Source organism: Bufo bufo, chromosome 4 (assembly GCF_905171765.1).
Source record: "Bufo bufo chromosome 4, aBufBuf1.1, whole genome shotgun sequence".
Lineage (NCBI taxonomy): Eukaryota > Metazoa > Chordata > Amphibia > Anura > Bufonidae > Bufo > Bufo bufo.
In genome coordinates, this window is record NC_053392.1 from 297,897,081 (window position 1) to 297,919,737 (window position 22,657).

General features: G+C 43.9%; 1 protein-coding gene across 2 annotated transcripts in view; it reads left to right on the forward strand.

Moving 5' to 3' along the window:
* The window catches only part of LOC120998158 (cytochrome P450 3A9-like), a 44,386-nt gene that overhangs the window by 16,326 nt on the left and 5,403 nt on the right, over window positions 1-22,657 (forward strand). For both annotated transcript variants that reach the window (XM_040428714.1, XM_040428716.1), the window contains 9 exons: window positions 3,525-3,624; window positions 8,722-8,835; window positions 10,703-10,791; window positions 11,086-11,234; window positions 13,023-13,150; window positions 13,845-13,920; window positions 16,321-16,481; window positions 18,058-18,284; window positions 21,827-21,989. In XM_040428714.1, the coding sequence (XP_040284648.1) occupies window positions 3,525-3,624; window positions 8,722-8,835; window positions 10,703-10,791; window positions 11,086-11,234; window positions 13,023-13,150; window positions 13,845-13,920; window positions 16,321-16,481; window positions 18,058-18,284; window positions 21,827-21,989 (1,207 nt within the window). The remainder of the gene's footprint in view (window positions 1-3,524; window positions 3,625-8,721; window positions 8,836-10,702; window positions 10,792-11,085; window positions 11,235-13,022; window positions 13,151-13,844; window positions 13,921-16,320; window positions 16,482-18,057; window positions 18,285-21,826; window positions 21,990-22,657) is intronic.

Consider the following 22,657-nt stretch of genomic DNA (forward strand, 5'->3'; position numbering starts at 1 on the left):
TAGGGGTGGGCGATATGGCCTAAAATTTATATTGCGATATAATTTTAAGCATGTGCGATATGCGATATATATTGCGATATATTGTTTTCTATATTGGGGGGGGTGTTTAAACTTTTTTTTTTTTACTTTTTATTTAATAACTATTGGCCTCCTTAAGGGCTAGAACCCTTGTCATATTCACCCTAATAAAGCTCTATTAGGGTGAATAGGACTTTACACTCTCCCTGCTGCCCTGTGCTTTGTGCACACAACAGCAGGGAGCTGACCATGGCAGCCAGCCTCTCATGTGCCCCCCCCAGCCTCTCATGTGCCCCCCCAGCCTCTGATCTGCCCCCCCCAGCCTCTGATCTGCCCCCCCCAGCCTCTGATCTGCTCCTCCAGCCTCTGATCTGCTCCCCCAGCCTCTGATCTGCCCCCCCCAACCCCTGATCTGCCCCCCCAGCCTCTGATCTGCCCCCCAGCCTCTGATCCGCCCCCTATGGTAACTCAAACCCACCCACCCCTCCCTCCCTCCCCAGTATTAATCATTGGTGGCAGTGGCCACAGAGTCCCCCTCCCCCCCCCATCATTGGTGGCAGTGGGCAGTTCCGATCGGAGTCCCAGCAGTGTAATGCTGGGGCTCCGATCGGTTACCATGGCAGCCAGGATGCTACTGAAGTCCTGGCTGCGATGGTATGTTAGTGAGCAGCATTATACTCACGTGCGCCGTGGCCGCCGGTCGCTCCTTCTTCTCAAAGGTCTGTGCGGCGCATTGCTAATGCTATAAGCATTAGCAATCCGCCGCACAGACAGAAGAAGGAGCGACCGGCGGCCACGGCGCACGTGAGTATAATGCTGCTCACTAACATACCATCGCAGCCAGGACTTCAGTAGCGTGACTCCTGGCTGCCATAGTAACCGATCGGAGCCCCAGCATTACACTGCTGGGACTCCGATCCGAACTGCCCACTGCCACCAATGAAGGGGTGGGGGGGGGAGGGGGACCCTGTGGGACTCCCTCCTTCTCCCTCCTTCTCCCTCCACTGTGCCGGCCGGCTCAGGAGAAAATGGTGCGCGCAGAGAGCGCGATCATATCGCGGTCTGGCGATATGGCGAAAATCCATATCGTGGCCCAAATTTATATCGCCTATACCGCCCAACCCTAACTCAGAGTATAAAGACGTGATATCAGGGGTCTTATACCATCTCAAAATTGTTTTGTAACCGTTCTCTTGGAGTCTCACACATCTGGAGGACTTGTGTGGGGAAATTAATATAGTGTCAATCTCCCTGCAGGTGAATGAACGGTTCAAATCCCTCTCCCATAATCCTACGTAAGCCGGAGTGACGTTGGTTGCTGGGGATCTCGGTCTGTAATATAGTTGTGCTGGCCAAACTTTCAATCCAACCTTGAGGTCGGTGTAGGTCTCCAAGAGAAAGGTGTTGTAATAAGTATTCATGGAGGAAGTGTAGAGAATTATTGCATGTTGTAGGTATTTTACTGCTCAGCTCACTTAAGGGTAGAATCTGATTGTCCCAAAAGAGATCCCGCAGCGAAATAGGGGAATCTCTAGAATGTCTGGGCAGACTTTCAGGGAGAGCCTTAGGGGTAAGATGGAAAATATCCCTGACTTGAAGAATTTAATTGGCCTTTTATAATATTCCAATTTTCAGAATACTATGTAATACTGTGTAATGAATATATATACACTGCTCAAAAAAATAAAGGGAACACTTAAACAACACAATGTAACTCCAAGTCAATCACACTTCTGTGAAATCAAACTGTCCACTTAGGAAGCAACACTGAGTGACAATCAATTTCACATGCTGTTGAGCAAATGGGATAGACAACAGGTGGAAATTATAGGCAATTAGCAAGACACCCCCAATAAAGGAGTGGTTCTGCAGGTGGCAACCACAGACCACTTCTCAGTTCCTATGCTTCCTGGCTGATGTTTTGGTCACTTTTGAATGCTGGCGGTGCTTTCACTCTAGTGGTAGCATGAGACGGAGTCTACAACCCACACAAGTGGCTCAGGTAGTGCAGCTTATCCAGGATGGCACATTAATGCGAGCTGTGGCAAGAAGGTTTGCTGTGTCTGTCAGTGTAGTGTCCAGAGCATGGAGGCACTACCAGGAGACAGGCCAGTACATGAGGAGACGTGGAGGAGGCCGTAGGAGGGCAACAACCCAGCAGCAGGACCGCTACCTCCGCCTTTGTGCAAGGAGGAACAGGAGGAGCACTGCCAGAGCCCTGCAAAATGACCTCCAGCAGGCCACAAATCTGCATGTGTCTGCTCAAACAGTCAGAAACAGACTCCATGAGGGTGATATGAGGGCCCGACGTCCACAGGTGGGGGTTGTGCTTACAGCCCAACACCGTGCAGGACGTTTGGCATTTGCCAGAGAACACCAAGATTGGCAAATTCGCCACTGGTGCCCTGTGCTCTTCACAGATGAAAGCAGGTTCACACTGAGCACATGTGACAGACGTGACAGAGTCTGGAGACGCCGTGGAGAACGTTCTGCTGCCTGCAATATCCTCCAGCATGACCGGTTTGGCATTGGGTCAGTAATGGTGTGGGGTGGCATTTCTTTGGAGGGCCGCACAGCCCTCCATGTGCTCGCCAGAGGTAGCCTGACTGCCATTAGGTACCGAGATGAGATCCTCAGACCCCTTGTGAGACCATATGCTGGTGCGGTTGGCCCTGGGTTCCTCCTAATGCAAGACAATGCTAGACCTCATGTGGCTGGAGTGTGTCAGCAGTTCCTGCAAGACGAAGGCATTGATGCTATGGACTGGCCCGCCCGTTCCCCAGACCTGAATCCAATTGAGCACATCTGGGACATCATGTCTCGCTCTATCCACCAACGTCACGTTGCACCACAGACTGTCCAGGAGTTGGCAGATGCTTTAGTCCAGGTCTGGGAGGAGATCCCTCAGGAGACCGTCCGCCACCTCATCAGGAGCACAGGCGTTGTAGGGAGGTCATACAGGCACGTGGAGGCCACACACACTACTGAGCCTCATTTTGACTTGTTTTAAGGACATTACATCAAAGTTGGATCAGCCTGTAGTGTGTTTTTCCACTTTAATTTTGAGTGTGACTCCAAATTCAGACCTCCATGGGTTAAAAAATTTGATTTCCATTTTTTTATTTTTGTGTGATTTTGTTGTCAGCACATTCAACTATGTAAAGAACAAAGTATTTCAGAAGAATATTTAATCAATTCAGATCTAGGATGTGTTATTTTTGTGTTCCCTTTATTTTTTTGAGCAGTGTATAATATAGGCATTTCACTTTTTGAATTGAATGAAATAAATAAACTTTTCGTTGATATTCTAGTTTATCGAAATGCCCCTGTAATCTTGTATTTGATTCCTTCTTTTTGTGGATATTTGCCACATTATTTTTTTTTTTGACAAAGACAACTTGTGCAGATTGTAAACTGTATTTTCATTTATTGTGAAGATGTTGCTCAAACCCATACTTCTTTTTTGTATGTTTGTTCATTCTAACATCCCTGTTGCTGTTTTGCAGACTGTATGATGGCAGACAACCAGTGCTTGCAATTCTAGATCCAGTTATTATTAAGGCCATTTTGGTCAAAGAGTGTTACACTAACTTCATCAACAGAAGGGTAAGTTTATATTAGAGATAGTGATGGAAATTACCATTCCTGCTTCATGATACACTATGGTTTATTGGAAACTACACAGTGGACAATGCTTTCCATCCACTGTATAGTTTCCAGCCCAGCAGCTGACAAATTGCTGAACGTTGGGGGGTGCTGGTTGTCTGACCCCCACCAATCTGATATTGATGACCTATCCTGATGATAGGCCATCAAGAACTAGAGCCCAGAAAACACTTTTATTCCTAATTGTATGTAGAATTGTGTATAGAAATAATTCTAATCTGTGATGTTAAAATGCTAGTAGAGATTGAGGTTCTAAAGTATATTACCCTCTTTAAATCCCATTCTGTGATTAGTTGAAAAGTCCTGCTGATTAATTAACATTAATTTAACAATATTTTGTTATAAAGGGTCAGTTCCATTTTGTTTTATAATGACTTCCAAATCATCTGCCTGCCTTCACCTGTGGAGACATGGTTAAGTGTCCTTTACACAGTTTTTTGTGGTAGTTTTTTGGGCTCAAAATGCAAGTGAAGAAAACGCTGTGTTTCCAAATTCGCTCAGAGCTTTTGGCCACATTTTTTTTTCCACATAGTGGACAGTCTTCTGCTTTTGGTTCCATGTACTCTATTTTTTGCAGCTGCTGTGAAGAGCTGATAGGTGGGGTGTCATAAACCCACCAATCTGACCTTTCCTAAAGGTTGCTATCAATATTTAAAGACTGGAAATCCCCTTTGAATACAGTTAAATGCAAAGAACACAGCCTTTCCTGCCCATTTCTCCAGCACCTTCCCAAACATCGAGGAATATTAGGTGTTAACTAGGGAAACCAATCATCAGTAAATTCCTGGACTTTCAGTACAATAGAGAGAGGTGGCATATTCCTGTCTCTACCTACAGCACCAATTTGCTCGGAACCACCTAACTTTCAAAGCGTAACTGAGTTAAAAAAACAAAAGTTTGCATAATGGCTGTGCTTTCTTGTAGCATCATAACTGTGAAGGAACAGATCATTTTTGGGCTTCCGTAATGTCTTCCTCAGCCATATTATTCTGTTTCAGCCACACAACTAGATACATTTCTCTCAGAAGCAGGGAATGTCTCACTTCTGTGGAATCTGCCAGTACTGTACTTCATTGACCTCACTTCCATTACTTCCCAGTGCCACTATAATTGTTTAGCTCAGAAAGCTAATAACAAGGGGGAAGTCAACCTTAGAGAGCTTCTCTGCTCTTTAAAAGCTGTGTAGAGACAGTTCTATCAAGCTCAGGAGCTCAGCTAGCTCTGACATTTCCACACTTCCTGTTAACATCTCTGTTACTGGGGATAGATCTAGCCTAACAACAGGTAGTGGACTGCAAATTAGGTGTAGACTCCTAGTGGCCATGACTTTATAGCTTATTTCAGGTGGATGCAAGCACATATTTTTTTCGATTAAATTAAATAAAATTATGTTAAAGTAAAGTAACTCTTTATATCTTGCTTTGCTCTGAATGAGAAGAGAACAAAGTCAAAACATCCATATCTATAGCATTATTTTTGTATTGCCATTTTTTACTACAAATAAATCTAACAGCTAAATTTTCCCAAACTGAAAAGGTTTATCTCTAATAACAGCAGCCTCCCTCTTTCTTTACGAGGGCTGCAAAGTGCACCAGTACTTGGTAACTGGGGGTGTCAGAAACATGTGAGCATGTTAAATGAGAACTCTCAGCGGTTTCTGGCGTATGTGAGTAATGTGTATGAATATGAGTGTATGTATATGTTTGCGCCTAGTATGTATATATGTGTGTAATGTATATTCATGTGCATGTGTGCCCTGTTTACAGGAGGGTAAGCTTAAATCACATTAAAAAGCCAAAGTGAGTCTTTCTTACATTGTCTTGTGAATCTTAAAAAAATAATAAAGTGTGGTCCTTTGGGGGTAGTGCAGAGGCGCCCCCCAACTAAACTACTCGTAAATAGACAAGAAAATGCAAAAAAAGGGGTAGTGACGTTTTAAAAACTAACTTTTAATAGGATAGTTATAAATCCCAACTGGGAAATGGACCCCTACCTGACAAACAAAACACAGACACAGAAGAACAGGGGACCTGTTGTGACAGGTCACCCGATGGTCAAATTGACGAACACGTCCCAGGGTAGAACGGGACGCGAGCTGTATGACCAGTAAGCGTAAACAAAATAACAATAATAATGAAGACCGTGGCATGTGCCGTGGTCTATAAACATGCCAGAGAGGCGAAAATAAGGGTAGGTCTTACCGGTGATGGGCAAGAGGACCGGCCAGTCCAATGCCCTAAGGGAGGTGTTCTCACGTATGGATACGTCCCCCAGTGGTGGTCACTTTGTGCAGGAGGGCCACAGGGAAGAAACTGTCCCTGGTGTTGCCCTACTTGGCCTAAAACTGCCCTAAAGTGCCTACTAATACGGGTTCCGATCCCCGCAAGGGGTGGCCCCGTCCGGAACCTAGCCCTAAAAACAATGACCCTAAAATAGCCCTGTGAGGACAGGGGAGAGGGCCCTGTGGGGCTCCAATGGCCTGGGTCAGCCAATGAAAAAGAGGGAGGGGGATTAAACGCTAGTGTGGATGGATGTACAATATCCCATACACTAGTATAGATGGATACTCTATGTCCCTAGAGTATCCATCTATACTAGTGTATGGGATATTGTACATCCATCCACACTAGCGTTTAATCCCCCTCCCTCTTTTTCATTGGCTGACCCAGGCCATTGGAGCCCCACAGGGCCCTCTCCCCTGTCCTCACAGGGCTATTTTAGGGTCATTGCTTTTAGGGCTAGGTTCCGGACGGGCCCACCCCTTGCGGGGATCAGACCCCATATTAGTAGGCACTTTAGGGCAGTTTTAGGCCAAGTAGGGCAACACCAGGGACAGTTTCTTCCCTGTGGCCCTCCTGCACAAAGTGACCACCACTGGGGGACGTATCCATACGTGAGAACACCTCGCTTAGGGCATTGGACTGGCCGGTCCTCTTGCCCATCACCGGTAAGACCTACCCTTATTTTCGCCTCTCTGGCATGTTTATAGACCACGGCACATGCCACGGTCTTCATTATTATTGTTATTTTGTTTACGCTTACTGGTCATACAGCTCGCGTCCCGTTCTACCCTGGGACGTGTACGTCAATTTGACCATCGGGTGACCTGTCACACCAGGTCCCCTGTTCTTCTGTGTCTGTGTTTTGTTTGTCAGGTAGGGGTCTATTTCCCAGTTGGGATTTATAACTATCCTATTAAAAGTTAGTTTTTAAAACGTCACTACCCCTTTTTTTGCATTTTCTTGTGAATCTTAAAGAGGTGTTCCGATGGCATATTGGGTTGGATATGGGTAAAATAGAAAACAGTGAATATTCACCTTACTGATCATCTACTGCTGCTGTTCAGCTTCTGGTTTAGTCTTCTTTCCTTTCCACTTCCTGTTCTTGGGCTTGACATGCCCAAAATAGCTTGGAATGCCCGCCTACCCAGCCAATTGCTGGCCACAGCGGCGAACCGCCTCAGCCAGTAATTGGCTGAGTTGGCATTTCAAGCCAGGCATTTCACAATGTGCTGAACCTGAGTACAGGAAGTGGAGAGGAACTGGGACTGGAGCAGTGACTAGAAACAAGCAGCAAAGGATTGGTCAGGTGAGTACTCACTGTTTGTTATTTTAGCCCTTACTGACCCTATTTTTATTTAAAACTATGTAACCAGAATATCCCTTTACATATCCCTATGAGTAACGATTTAGGGGGTCATTTACTAATCTGAAATATGCCTAAATGAAATTAACCATTGCATCGCCATCTGCCACTTTTCCCCACTCACGCCAGGTCACGCCAACAGGCCAGTCTCATTCATCATTTTCTGTGCCTGTTTAAGGCATAGAAAATGGTCTAAATGTAAGACAGAGTGGAAGTTGTCTTACATTTAGAACTGGATGCGCCGAAGTTATGGAGAGGTGTAACAGCGGCTGCTGTACGCCGCTGTTCCCCCACTTATCGCCGCGCTCAGCGGTGACCTGTGGCTGGTGCTTCCCATTTCACCGCTGCGGTCCTGGGCTCTGTTTCTGTAGGTGTTATTGCTTTGAAGATTCAGCTCCACAGCTTCCACTCAGTCCTGGACACAGCATAAGTTCGGCTGGTTTTGTGTTACACTGCTCTTGGGCGGAGTGCATTACTCCCTGGGCTGTGTGGGTTAGGTCAGGTGACCTCGCTGACCAACTCTGGATCTCCTGCATGTATTTATGCAAATATGGAATCTGCTTATCGTCTGATCCCTGCCTGCTTGCTTTGTCTGTCCTGTTGCCGACCCGGATTGCCTGACCTGTACCTGTGCCCTGACCTATTGCTGGTTTGACCACGTCTCTGCCTTTTTATTCGGTCCTGCACCGTTGTTCCTGGTAATGTCTTTGCCCGCCTGACTACGCTCGTACTTCCAGTACCTACTCAGGTACCTTCTGGTCCGCCTGGCCAGCTGCCACTGCCTCGGGGATTGCTCTGGAGTAGCCCCTGGCAACTACCCTAACGGCTCAAGTCTATCCTCACAATCTGAGGCTCTAGTGAAAACCAGGTAGTTGCTTAGACACGTCCCTCCAGAGAATAGCCAGTCAGTGGCACAGTGGGTTCACACCCGCTGGTTCGTGACAAGAGGCCTGTGCCTCTTCATAACTTCAGCGGATCCACCGCCAGTTATGGGGCTTTATTAAGACCGGCTTCCAAAACGCTGGTCTTACTAAATGCGCCCTTTAAGTGTATTTTAAGGTTCTTTACATATTATATATATATATATATAGTCTAAATATGTTTGTCTATAAAGCGCTGTGGAATATGCCAGCACTATATAAGTGAGTATAATAATAAAAATAAATACATTGAACAATGCAATCAGTTTTGGTGTGCATTTAGAAACCCAAATTGTAATGCTTATTTTTTCAGGTATATAGGACTTTTCTTTATTTTTTAAAAAATATTCTGTGGGAAATTTTGAAAACATTTAAAGGAGAGATCCACATATGGTTATGGCTTTTCAAATAAAACAAAAAATATACACTGTGTGAACAAGGCCTAATATGCTACTATGTTTATTTATTGCAGAATTTTGGTCTTAATGGTCCCCTGGACTCCGCATTAACAATTGCTGAGGATGAGCAATGGAAGAGGATTCGCACAGTTCTCTCACCTACATTCACCAGTGGAAAACTCAAAGAGGTAACTAGCTTCATCCACTACACAATGGATTTAACTGCGTAGTTTCAGTGCAGAAGCTAATCTGAAAAAGTTGATTGGTTGTTAGATCCTTTTCTTTAAGGTCTCATGCACAAGGCAGTATTACAGCTTTATACAACCTCCAAGTTACACTTTTATCGAGAGTTATTGTACCCTTGTATAGTATGCCTCCAATTTGAAGGGATTATGCCACAAGTTTTAAAAAAAACTTTGAACGTCTGTGTAATTTTCACCTGTTTTTCTCTTTTTACACACATTATCTGGAGGACTTCTGTATTTCGTTTTTGTGGGCTGCAGTAGTTTTTCACTTGAGACAAACAAGCACCTACATCTCCCAGGATGCATTGCAAGCAACTCTTGTTAGTCCCTTCCTACCCTGTATAAAAAATAGTCCCTCATGTATAGCCCCAGTGATTAATGGCATATCATGGCCTGCCAGCGCCCGGGGAAAACCCCCTGTGACCCCTAACCTATGGACACGTCCCATTTTACACAGGCAGAGGTGATCAGGATCTACTAAACCCAGCAGTTCTGCTCTGCCCTGAGATATCCAGTGATCACCCGGTCCACTAGAGGAAGTGGCATAGCCGCTTCCACTATTCACTGCATAACGCTCATTGGCCGCTATGCACCGAGCAAAGGAGAAGGAAGAAGTGGTAATAAATCACTTCCATCTTCTCTCCAGGGTACCTGGCTGTCTGACCTGCTCCTGCTAAACTGCAGGAGCTATAACCCTGTGCCTAACATGTGGGGCACTCTGGATTAAAGCCCAGCACCAAGCACCACGGATGTATGCTGCTTGGTCATTATGAGGTTATTAAGGAGGATTATTACTTTTAGGGGGCCTAAATTGAGTCTGCACAGCAGGTTCACGTGAATTTTGCTAGTAATGCTCTGAGTGGTACCAGTAAAATTCCCATGGGCCTGCTGGACAGAAAACACATAAGCCCCCACAGAAATAATCCTCCATTATGAAGATATTTCCAATCCCTTTTTTGCTCCCCCATTCCACTCACTAAAATTCTTCCTGAAAAAAAAAAAAATATAAATTAAGACCTCAAAGCAGGGCCATTATCAGTGCCAGGCCCAACCCTCTCATTGGCTACAGGCCTGAGCCAGTCTATGTGCAGTGTGTGGCATGCAACGAGGTAAATGCCATGCACACTGCTGCAGACATTGCAATGTGTGCATCCCACAATCTCCATTCACGGATTGCATTATCAGTGCAGTTAATGTTTAATCTTGTAGGGTGGCTCCCTGACAGACCGGCCTACTAGGCCTGAACACAGTGAATGACATTGTCTGTGCCAGGCTGTGGGACGTTCTCTTGTAGGTTGGTGCCTGGAGCAACCGTCCCTCCAGCCCCCACATACACACACTATACCACTGCCAGAGATAAACGTGGTATGTAAAATTGCCCTCTGCACTGTTTAGAGAGATATGGCTACATACTTCTATTAATCTAGAAGTAGGGATGAAGGAATGAATTGTGCCTAGACCGTTTCACCTGCTACTCTATGAGATCACTATACCAACACTGAGAGGAGAAAGAGAGCAGGGAAGCTACTGAGCAACCTAGTCCATCAATGGGTACAGGAGAGATTGGACCAGAATTTCAGCCATTGGAGAAACAGCAGGGGGCGCTACCAGAGAGAAAGATGTACATGAAAATCCTAACAATATTTTTATTGCATGTATATTGCAATAATACTTCATTACAAGCACTCTATTCATTGCATACTAATACGTTTTGTGGGATAACCCCTTTATTATAGAGGCATATTAGGATTTTTTGTTGGGCTATAAATAAGGTGAATAGGTTTTAAATCTATAACTGATCTCTTTTTAGATGTTTCAGATCATGAGCGACTATTCAAAAACACTAGTGCGGAATATCCAGGTTTATGTGGACAAGGATGAGCCATGTGCCATGAAAGAGTGAGTAGAAATGTAGTACTCTAAAAACAGAATTTTAGGAATTTTTTATTTCCACTTGATGCACACATATTTATTATTTTGGAATTTTCCAATTTTGTATGGATGTCTTGATTAACCAGTTCAAGTCTGGGGGGTCTGTGGAGGGGAGTAATGCTTCTTTGTTCATTTTAACCAGTTCTGGCCCATTTATTTTATAAAAATTCTTCCCAGAAAACTTATTTTATTCCCTTATATAACCTATTTAATGAACTGAAAAATAAGTAAATTAATGGCTTCCTATGTGTGGTGTTTCAGTGTGTTAGGCGCATACAGTATGGATGTTGTAACCAGTAGCTCGTTTAGTGTGAACATTGACTCGCTGAACAACCCTAGTGATCCTTTTGTTACCCAAACCAAGAAACTGCTAAAAGTCGGATTATTTAGTCCAGCTCTTATATTTGTTGGTAAGTTTTTTTCAAATTTTTATGTACAGTTTTGGAACAAAGTGCAAGGCAATACATATTGGGGCAGATTTAGTAATCCTGTCTTGAATTCAGACAGTTTATAGGGGGTGTGCCATGAAAAATATTGTACATTTTTTAAACCAGCACCTGGACCTGAATACTTTTGTAATTGCATGTAATGTATTCTATCTACTGAGTTATTAAATGAACTCCATCTGTATAGCACCACCTGCTGTTTGCTCTTTTTCTAATCTCTCTGTCCACTTCCGTGAAGTGGTTGCACATGCTCAGTTCCATCCTTCTACTGCCACCAGTTGCAGCAAAAGGATGCTTCTCTTGAGACCGAACACGCCCCTGATCTGCCAGCTTGAAGATTTAAACCGGTTATCCAATGAATAATGTGAAAAATGAAAATCAGACATCATATAGTACATGACAATCTCTTTCTAACAAAGCTAAAACCAGCCCAGTACCTGGATCCAGAGATCTCCCCATTTATTGCTCTTCTAGATTTTAATTAAGCTGGCAGCTTAAAAGGAGTGTATTTTCTGCTGCAGCTAAGGCTAGATTCACACTAGCGGCATGGGAGTCCGGCAGGCTGTTCCGGCGGGTGAACAGCCTGTTGGATCCGTCCTGCCGCTAGTTCACGTGTCCCCATTGACTATAATGGGGGCGGGGGCAGAGTTCCGGCGGCAGCATGGCAGCGCATGGCGAGAGGCAGCTGGATTAAAAGTACTGCATGTCGTACTTTTAGTCTGGCTGCCTCTCGCCGTGCGCTGCCGTGCTGCCGCCGTGCTGCCGCCGGAACGCTGTTGAAGAATAAAACTAAGCATGTGCGGCCTTCTCAGTGAGCAGGTCAAAGAAATAAGAAAACTGGGGTAAGAAAATACAGAATAAAATCATATAGTAGGTATATTTGGGTATATGGCAGTAAATTTGGAAGGTACAGGGCTTTAAACACATTGTGGGATAACCCTGCGGACCGCTATGTGGTATATTGATGACCTATCCTCTGGTCCTCCATATTTATTTTCCATACTTAAAGGGGTTGTGCAATGCTAGTATATTGATGACCTATCCTCAGGATAGATCATCAATATCAGATTGGCTGGGCTCCGACTCCTGTCATCCCGCCGATCAGATGGTTGATGACACTTGCAAGTGTTGCATCCTCTTTACTGTTTAACTGCATGGCGTATAGATTGTACCGGCGATGGAGTGTAAGTACAACTGCTCATCCTGTTCACTTGAATGGGACGAGCAGTTTTAATTACACTGCACTCCCACTATGATCTAGACGCTGTGCAGTTAAACAGTGAAGAGCATGCATCGCTCGCATTAGCAGCATGGCCACTATAACCAGCTGATCGGCAGGGGTGCCAGCAATCAGACCCCTGCTGATCTGATATTGATGACCTATCTTGAGGATAAGTCATCAATGTACTAGCACTGCACAACCCCTTTAAGTATGGAAATAGATATGGAATATGGATTATGGATATTAACTGTGATATACCATAAACCTTAAGGTTTGGATTCTACTCTGCACTAAAATACTCCTTTCATGTAAAGTGCAGCAATTTCTGTTATAATTTGCTTTGTCAGCGGGTGTCTGCATCTAGGTTTGTGAATCCACTTAAAATGAATATAAGATCAAAATCTCATACATACTTTTCATTGCAATCCCCTCTGCCTTCTATTGTTTAGCTACATTATGTATGCGATTTACATTATATATAGATAATACTTGCTCACCCATTATTTGAAAGCATTTTCTTTAACTTTCAGTGATTTTCCCATTCCTCCGCCCTATTCTTGAGGTGCTAAATGTGAACTTCCTTCCAAAAGACTTTGTGAATTTCTATATCAATGCTGTTACTAGTTTTAAAGCGAAGAGACAGACAGAAGACCACAAAGTAAGGACACCCTCATTTCTATTATATGCGGAAATATGATAAGTTACGCAAATATTGCTTACTTCTTGCTGTCAGAACATATGCTGTTTCCGGGACAGTGTCATGGCTTCCATCAAAAATGTATATATAATCAGTGCTCACTTTATTATCCAGAGCAGAGAGAAGGAACATTCATAGAGAAATGTGTTCCCTATTGCAAAGGTATAAATGAGACCTGCCCTTCTGGTGTTGTTTTATACCCCTTTAACCCTGAACACCCAGGACAGGAGGTCCTGCTGCTTGTTTGCACCTTTTTAGGACTCTTGGTTTGATTCCTCGCACCCTTGTATATAACATGCATGTAGAGGGGAGAACTGTTGGCAATCTTAGAAAAGTGGATCATTTGGGCCCTTTCTTTCAGGAACCCCATAGTAATGGCAGGGGTTGTCTCTACAATCCTTATGCTCTAGATAGAGAGCCACTACAAAAACCCAAAGTCTCATTGCAGAAAATGTTAAAAGAAAGGGGTTGTCCAAAAGGGGCTACCAATTTACAGATAGATTTTTTTTGGCGCTCCCTGTGTTTACAACTGTTATCTCTGGTAGTTGATTTTTCCCCAAGAAAACATGTTTCCAGAGCCACAGGGAATAACATATCTGAATTGAATACTGCATAAGACTCTGAAGAAATCATCTTCATTCTTCATTTGTAACAGGGTCGTGTGGATTTCCTGCAGCTTATGTTGGATTCCAGAGTGGAAGATGCCAGTGGCTTGAACAAGGATCAAAAAGGTACATAGAATACTATTTGATTTAATATCTCAGGCTAAGTGCACCTTTGGTGGCATTTTTTTTTTAATTATTGCATTGTACTTATTTTGAGCTAAAAATCATTTTTTCAATTAGTCTTTATTAACTATATCACATCATTTTTTCTGTATGGAGCTGAGATACTCTACTAGCTGCCTGTGGATTTTTTGTATTTTATGTCATCTTGGGGGGGCAGACAGGATTCCTTATCTCTGCTGTCTCACATTATAAACACTTATTATAACTCAATCCTTATCTTGGAAATATATTGTATATTTTTATAAAAAAGGTGTATGAAATTATACACAAATTAAACTTTTTAGGTCATTGTGAATGAAATTCAAAAAATGGCTGTGTCATTTCATTATGTTGGACTCTGCCCGCAGCTCAAATTCTACTTTGCATCAAGAATACAGCACATCAGAATCTATAAGCTAATTAACAAGTTATTTCTTTGCTAAACTCTTTGAGATAGAAATGTAGGATGTCTGACTTGAGACAACATGGCTGATAAACCTCATTCTCCTACACATTACAGTTGATTATATAGTGGCACTATCATCCTATGTCTGCACCATATCATCATGAATCTCTTGCAGGAACATCCCTTTATTTTTAAGGAATCATGTCACTTCGTTAAAATTTTAAGAAATCTAAAAGTTTGCCTGAAATGTGGATTAACAAGTTTATTAAGACAAAATATATTTCCCCAACAAGTCAGATCTCATTAGCCAGAAGTGGGTCAGAATATGAACTTTTTGAACGACCTTTCTACAATGAGAGACTATGATTTTATTTGCCCCCCATTAATTTTATCTTATCGGATGCACAGCTTTCCATTCAGCACTGGTATGGTTTATCTGGCTGATTTTTGTTTTTAAAAAAGGCCCAAAACAATGAAAAAGTAATATGATAAAATCATACTCAACTTAGGCTACTTTCACACTAGCGTTCAGAGCGGATCCGTCTGGGGTCTGCCCAGACGGATCCGCTCATATAATGCAGACTTGGGATCCGTTCAGAACGGATCATTCTGCATTATATTGTAGAAAAAAGTGCGAAAGTAGCCTGAACGGATCCGTCCAGACTTTACATTGAAAGTCAATGGGGGACGGATCCGTTTGAAAATTGAGCCATATAGTGTCAAATTCAAACGGATCCGTCCCCATTGACTTACATTGTAAGTCTGGACGGATCCGCTTGCCTCCGCACGGCCAGGCGGACACCCGAACGCTGCTTGCAGCGTTCAGGTGTCCGCCTGCTGAGCGGAGTGGAAGCTGAACGCTGTCAGACTGATGCATTCTGAGCGGATCCGCGTCCACTCAGAATGCATTGGGGCAGTACGGATGCGTTCGGGGCCGCTTGTGAGCCCCTTCAAACGGAGCTCACAAGTGGACACCCGAACGCTAGTGTGAAAGTAGCCTAACTGGTCCTTTGCCAATCCTGTTCTGACTCTTCCCAGTTCCTTGCCAGTCTCTAATATATACAGACATAACAAAAGTTTTGATCAGTGGGGGGCTGACTGCTGAGACACCTACTGATCCTTAGAATGAGATGAGAGAATCACTGACATATCGTACTTTCTCTCCTTGCTGCAGAGGACAGAATCGAGATGGGCCCATAGAATTCTATTTAATTTGTCTCCTGCAGAGAGTGCGATATACGAGCGCTTCTCTCTTCTCATTCAAATGATCTTGGCGATCTCAGCATTCAGAACTGCACTGATCAAAACTTTTGTTATGTCTTTATGACATATCAAAAGTTTTTTGAAAACTCAGTGACCCTTTATTAGCCGTTTACACCCAGAGAGCTTCTTTTTCCAGTGCATTGTGCGCCGACAGTCATTTCATGTTTTTGAGATCACATTTATTAAGACCGGCATTTTAGATGCTGGTCTTAATAAAGCCCTGCAATAGCGGTTGATCCGTCAAAGTTATGTAGAGGTGCAGGTCTCTACATAACTTTGGTGGATCCACCGCCATTCTAAATGTAAGCCAGCTTCCTTGCTGTCTTACATTTAGTCGATTTTCAACACCTAAACCAGGCGTAGAAAATGCGAAATGAGAAGGGCTTGCCAGCCCTTTCCTGACCACTTTTTTAGACCTGACATGAGCAGGGAAAAGTCGCAGATTGCGCTCGCAAAGGATCTTTGCGCTGCAATCTGTGCCAGAAATACGCCTAATTTTGGCCTATTTCTGTTTAACAAATGACCCCCCTTGTTTTTTAACTATTATATTAAACACTCTGGTACTTGATGAATACTATATTCTTCTATTTATAATCCACTATGTCCACTATGTGTATTTTACATTTACGCCAATAGAGGACATTGTGGAAAAAGTTAATTATGACTTAAAAAATCCTCTGTGCTTTTCTTTCCAGCTCTAACAGATACAGAGATTATGGCCCAGTCCGTTATTTTTATAGTGGCTGGATTTGAGACCACAAGTTTGACATTAACATATCTGTTTTATAATCTGGCCACCCACCCTGATGTTCAGAGGAAACTTCAGGAGGAGGTTGACACATATCTACCTGATAAGGTGAGAATGATAGTGTACATGTGATAATTTTTACGACTACAAACAGCTGATGAAAACTTAATGTAATACAAACCAAGGTAACTATAAATGTATATTCTCATACTTCATCAAGTTGTTCAGTTGAGTTTATTAAGGATGTTGTTTTGACCCGCATTTAAAGTGAGATTCAAGTTTAGAAACATAGCGTTAACATGAACGTACACTACATATATTTTCATTTTTCTAATTAAAGGGCTTCTGTCACCCCCCTACAGTCATTTTTTGGCTACTTAAAATCCTTATACTTACTCTTTTTCGTTCAGTAGTTTCTTCAAAAAACAGACTTTTATAATATGTAAATTACCCCTCTACCAGCAAGTAGGGCGGCTACTTGCTGGTAGCAGCCGCATCCTCCTTTCATAAAGACGCCCCCTCCTCATGTTGATTGACAGGGCCAGCGAACGTGCTCGTCCTCTGGCTGGCCCTGTCTGCGTTTAAAATTTTGTGCCTGCGCCGTACCGGTCTTCAGTCAGCGCAGGCACACTGATAGGAGGACGCTCGCTTGGCCGCTCCTTCCTCAATGCGCCTGCGCCGAGAAGTCACATCTACACCCGGTGCAGGCGCACTGAGGAAGGAGCGGCCGAGCAAGGGTCCTCCTATCAGTGCGCCTGCGCCGACTGAAGACCGGTACGGCGAAGGCGCGAGATTTCAAACGCAGACAGGCCCAGCCAGAGGACGAGAGCGCTCGCTGGCCCTGTCAATCAACATGAGGAGGGGGCGTCTTTATGAATGGAGGATGCGGCTGCTACCAGCAAGTAACCGCCCTACTTGCTGGTAGAGGGGTAATGTACATATTATAAAAGTCTGTTTTTTGAAGAAACTACTGAACGAAAAAGAGTAAGAGCACTATATATTGATAAATCGCAGTATAAGGATTTTAAATAGCCAAAAAATGAAAAATGACTGTAGGGGGGTGACAGAAGCCCTTTAAAGTGATATTCAAGTTTATAAACATATTATTAGGCTCCATTCACACATCCGCAATTCTGCGGAACGGAATTGCGGACCCATTCATTTCTATGGGGCCGCACCATGTGCGGCCCCGATCCGGAAATGCGGACCCGCACTTCCGAGTCCGCATTTCTGTTCCTGAAAAAAATAGAAGATGCCCTCTTCTTGTCCGCAATTGCGGACAAAAATAGGCATATTCTATTAGTGCCGGCAATGTGCGGTCCGCAAAATGTGGAAAGCACATTGCCGGTGTCCGTGTTTTGCAGATCCGCGGATCCGCAAAACACACACGGATGTGTGAATGGACTCTTAATATGAAAGTACACTACATATATTCACATTTTTCAAAGTTTATTGTATTATGACCTAACCTACTGTACATCAGGGACAGTGTCAGTGATTTGTTTATATGTGAATGTGATGCTATGTGACATATGGGGGCATTATGTCTTGTGTTATTTATTGATAGGTTTTCATTTCTTTATCAAGATGCTTATCAAAATGCAGCATACAATATAAAAACTACAAGCATACATAGTTCTACATTTTAGATAAATCATATATCATTAATTTTATCAATCTTCAGGCCAGCCCTACATATGACATATTGATGCAGATGGAATACCTGGATATGGTTATCCAGGAGACTCTCCGTATGTACCCTCCAGCTGGAAGATTAGAGAGGGTTTCAAAGCGAACTGTTGAGATTAATGGTCTCACCATACCAAAGGGGACAGTCTGCATGATTCCAGCATACGTGCTGCACCATGACCCTGAATTCTGGCCTAAACCTGAAGAATTCCACCCTGAGAGGTAACTTGAGCCACTTTTGAACTATCAATTTAGGTCACGTGTATAAAGTTTTGTACTGGACATTGAACATTAATATGTCCATTGGACTAGTGGTTCCTGTTTTTTATTATCCAGCCAGTGGTCACTAGGCTGTAAATGGTAATATTACTACTTTACTAGTAACACAACAGGCTAAAGGCTCATGCACACGACCATGTCAATTTTGCGGTCTGCAAACTGCGGATCCACATAATACAGATGCAGCCAGTGTGCCATCTGCATCATCATTTTGTGGAATGGACATGTAGTGCCCTGGAGGAGGGGTACTGTGAAGTCTGGACATTTGTGGTGTCACGGCGGACAGGATACAATATGCACAAAATATAAACAAACAAGTGTCTAGGCAAGAAGCTGGGGATGAAGGTAACCTCCTGACAAATCCCTACCAGCTCTCCCTAGACTTCTATGCCCACGTTCAGACCCTGAAGGTGGGAATGACCGTGTCCCCGTGCCTAGGCTGAAGATACCCTAAAATCCCTAAGATGGTGAAAGGGGAAAAGAGGCAGCCTGCTCCCTCAGGACCTGGAGGGGGCAGGCGTCTCTCTAACAGCCTAGACAGACAACCACAAGAAAGCAACACCAACTTATCTTTTACTGAGGAGGAGCAGGAACAGCAAATCCTTCCTTCCTTCCTCTGAGCCATACAAAAGCTATAACCCGCACAGGACACTGGGAGTGGGCATAATTTAAACTCAAACCAACGACCCCACCCAGTGCACCTGAAGGGAGGCGGAAATAGCTCAACTCCAAACAAAAACAAAAGGCTACACACGTGCTGCTAATCTGGCAGACCTCCGCACATAGCCTGAGCAGGGCATGACATGTGGACATTTGCCTCTGTTTCACCTATACAAAGTTATAAGCTTCTTACTTTATTTCACTTGAAAAGGTTAGCATACACGGTTTAATACTCTGTAACTGCATCATATTTTATGTATGTTGTGATATATATCCTGTTCATTTGCACTGTATTTGCGAGGCTCTGTGGAAAGGGTTAATGAATACTGAGAGACTTTTGAGACTTTGAATAAGAATCTGGTAATTTTCCACTGCTGCCATAGGGTTTAAAGAAAAGCAGGTTTCTATCTAATGTAAGTCTATGAGAGACGGGGGTAGAAACAATGTATCTGTTTGTGCTGAGCTTCTCCATTCCACCCCTCCCACTAGAAGGTTCCTGTCTAGGCAGAAATGGTATATAAGGGTACTTTTACACTAGCGTTTAAGTTTTCCGGTATTGAGTTCCGTCATAGGGGCTCAATACTGGAAAAAAACGCTTCAGTTTTGTCTCTATTCATTGTCAACCGGAGAGCAAACCGAACATGTTGTGTTTTTCTTTCCTTCCTGGGATACGGAGCAAGACAGATCCAGCATTACCCCCAATGCAAGTCAAAGGGGACAGATCTGTTTTCTCTGCCACAATAGAAAACGGATACGTCCTCCTTTGACTTTCAATGGAGTTAATGACTGATCTGTCTTGGCAATGTTAAAGATAATACAACTCGATCTGTTCATAATGGATGCAGATGGTTGTATTATCAGTAACAGAAGCATTTTTGCTGGACCCTGCCGGATCCAGCAAAAACGCTAGTGTGAAAGTAAACTTAGGAGAGCAGTCAGAGACCCTAGTGTTCTGTAGTGCTTGGAGGGGAGACTCATGCCAGTCTGCATGAGGGACCAGAAGATGGGGACGCTGAGCCACAGACCATGGGTCACCAGCCCTGTGACCAAGGAGCCACCCTGACTACTGAGGTACAGACCTTGGACCCCCAGCCTTTGGCCATGGTACCAGCCTTCTGAGAGAGAGCTAGCTCATGCCCGCATCAAACAATTCTGATTTCAGGGAGGAGACTGGAGAAGCCAGCCCTATGCCTCGTCTCTATTGTTTGCACCTGAATTCCTCCAGTAAAGAAGCACACTGGTTTACTGCAGACCCTGACTCTCTGGACTTATTTCCCATTGGGGTGCACATGCCTTACCATCACTTCTGGAGAGCAGCAACACGTGGTGAGGTGACACCTCGACGGTGTCCGGGGGACCCAGCGTAGCTTTGGGGCCACCCCTAACTCGGCCACTGCAGACATATAGATGCGGAAAGCACATGGATGATCAGTGTGCCTTCCACATCCGCATATACTTTCCGCAAAAAGATAGAACATGTCCTATACTTGGCCGCAAATGCGGATCAAGGACCCATTGAAGTCAATGGGTCCACAAAAAATGCACATGCAACATGGATGCCAAAGTTGTGGACCACAAAATACTTATGTTCACGTTCATGAGGCCTACTAAAAACTCTAATACATGCCAATTGCAAGAAAAGTTTCCACAACCTTTTTAGTGCTCATGCACAAGGCTTACAACTGTATTTAGTACCGTTCTGTAGTGAGACTTCCATTCAAGTACACTGGGCCTCTTTCTGCCAGATTTCATACATTGTGACATGACATCCCCCATTGGACGCTGTATGTACAGAGCCTTTCTCCCCTAGAAGCATTCTTATTCAGAGAGAATATCCTAATATATACGGTACCTGACAAAGCCCATAAAAAAGCTCATAAAGTCTATGGGGGAGATTTATCAAACTGGTGTAAAGTAGAACTGGCTTAGTTGCCCATAGAAACCAATCATATTCCACCTTTCATTTTCCAAAGGAGCGGTCAAAAATGAAAGGTGGAATCTGATTGGTTTCTATGGGCAACTAAGCCAGTTCTACTTTACACCAGTTTGATAAATGACCCCCATATACTGTATGCTTTGTGCTAGCAAAAAAACTTTGTCAAATTATAGGAAATATTTGGTTACAGTCATTCCTGTTTAAGATGAGGCAGTAGTTTTTTTTCACATGGGTGAAATGGATGCGGAGAGCGTCACAGACAGGGAGAAAAAAGAACTCACCCTCTCCCTGGCTGTGACACTCTCCGCTGTGATTGGATCGCGGCACAGCCAGGGAGAAGGAGACGCCCATTGAGAAACCCTGGCGTCTCCTCCTCCCTGTGCCAATGCTATTAGCATACTGAGCGCGAAAAGTGCCGGGGGGCACAGCGGGGTGTACGAGCGCTATTTTAAAAAATCAGGCAGGGTGGCAGCATCAAGTAAAGGTATTTATCTCCATTAGTACAGAACAATGAAAGGTCCTCTTTAAATAAAGTAAGGTAAGTTTCACACTGCTGGCAAGAGATCCAGCAGGCTGTTTCGGCCAGGTAGTGGCCGAATCTCAGCCAGACCTCATTAAAGTCAATGGGGCTGGCGGGCATTCCAGTACCCTCCAGCAGTGCCAGATCCAGAGAGCTCTGGCAAGCTGTTCTCTGCCGGACAAGCCTGCGGGATATCTTGGCAGTGTGAAACTAGACTAAGACCGTCTTTACTCATGTTTCTAGTAAATCTTTCTAAACTGCAGTAATAGGAGAAGGAGTATACATTGTATTGTATACTTTCCTAAAAAGATTTATATTACTGGATGAAGCTGTGGCATTACTTATTCTTTTTAATTTGCTTTTCTCCAGATTCAGTAAAGAAAATAGAGCAAACCACACACCATACACCTTTCTGCCCTTTGGAGATGGACCGAGGAACTGCATAGGGATGAGATTTGCTATGTTGAGTATGAAAGTAGCCATCACTGCTATCCTCCAGAACTTCACTTGTCGACCATGTAAAGACACATTGGTGAGCAAGCAACTCCATACACAATCAACTATTCTAGTTATTACTTATTTATCAATAGTGTAAGCAAGTATCTCTGAGGCAGACATTCCAGAGGGCATCCTTGAGGCACATATTCCAGAGGGCATCTGAGGCGGGGCCATACTGTTAAAGGGAATCGGTCACCAGAGACCTCCATATCCACCTGTTTGCATAGACACATAGCTGTGGTTCACCTGATTGAAATGCTGTTTTTCTTTTGTTGATCTGAGGCTACTTTTTCTTAATATGCAAATTAGGTATTTGATGCAATGAGGGCGTCATCACTGCTCTTGTTGCACCCAAACGCCACTCATTTCTGTGGCCAGCCCCTCCCTCGCTGCTTTGCTACTGCCTGGCCCTGTCAATCTAATCGACCAGGGAGGAGTTGGCCACAGAAATGAGTGGAGCTTGGGTGCAACAAAAGCAATGCACCAAATGGGTCATTTGCATATTAGAAAAAGTACCATAACTTGGGATTGGAGCCTCAGATCAATAAAAGAAAACAGTGTTGTAATCAGGTGAACCACAGCTATTTGTCTATGCAAACAGTTGGATAGGGAGGTCGCTGGTGACAGATTCTCCTTAAGGGAATCTCAGTGGCTTACTCTATCCTGGAACGTGTAGGGCAGGCATCCTCAAACTGCGGCCCT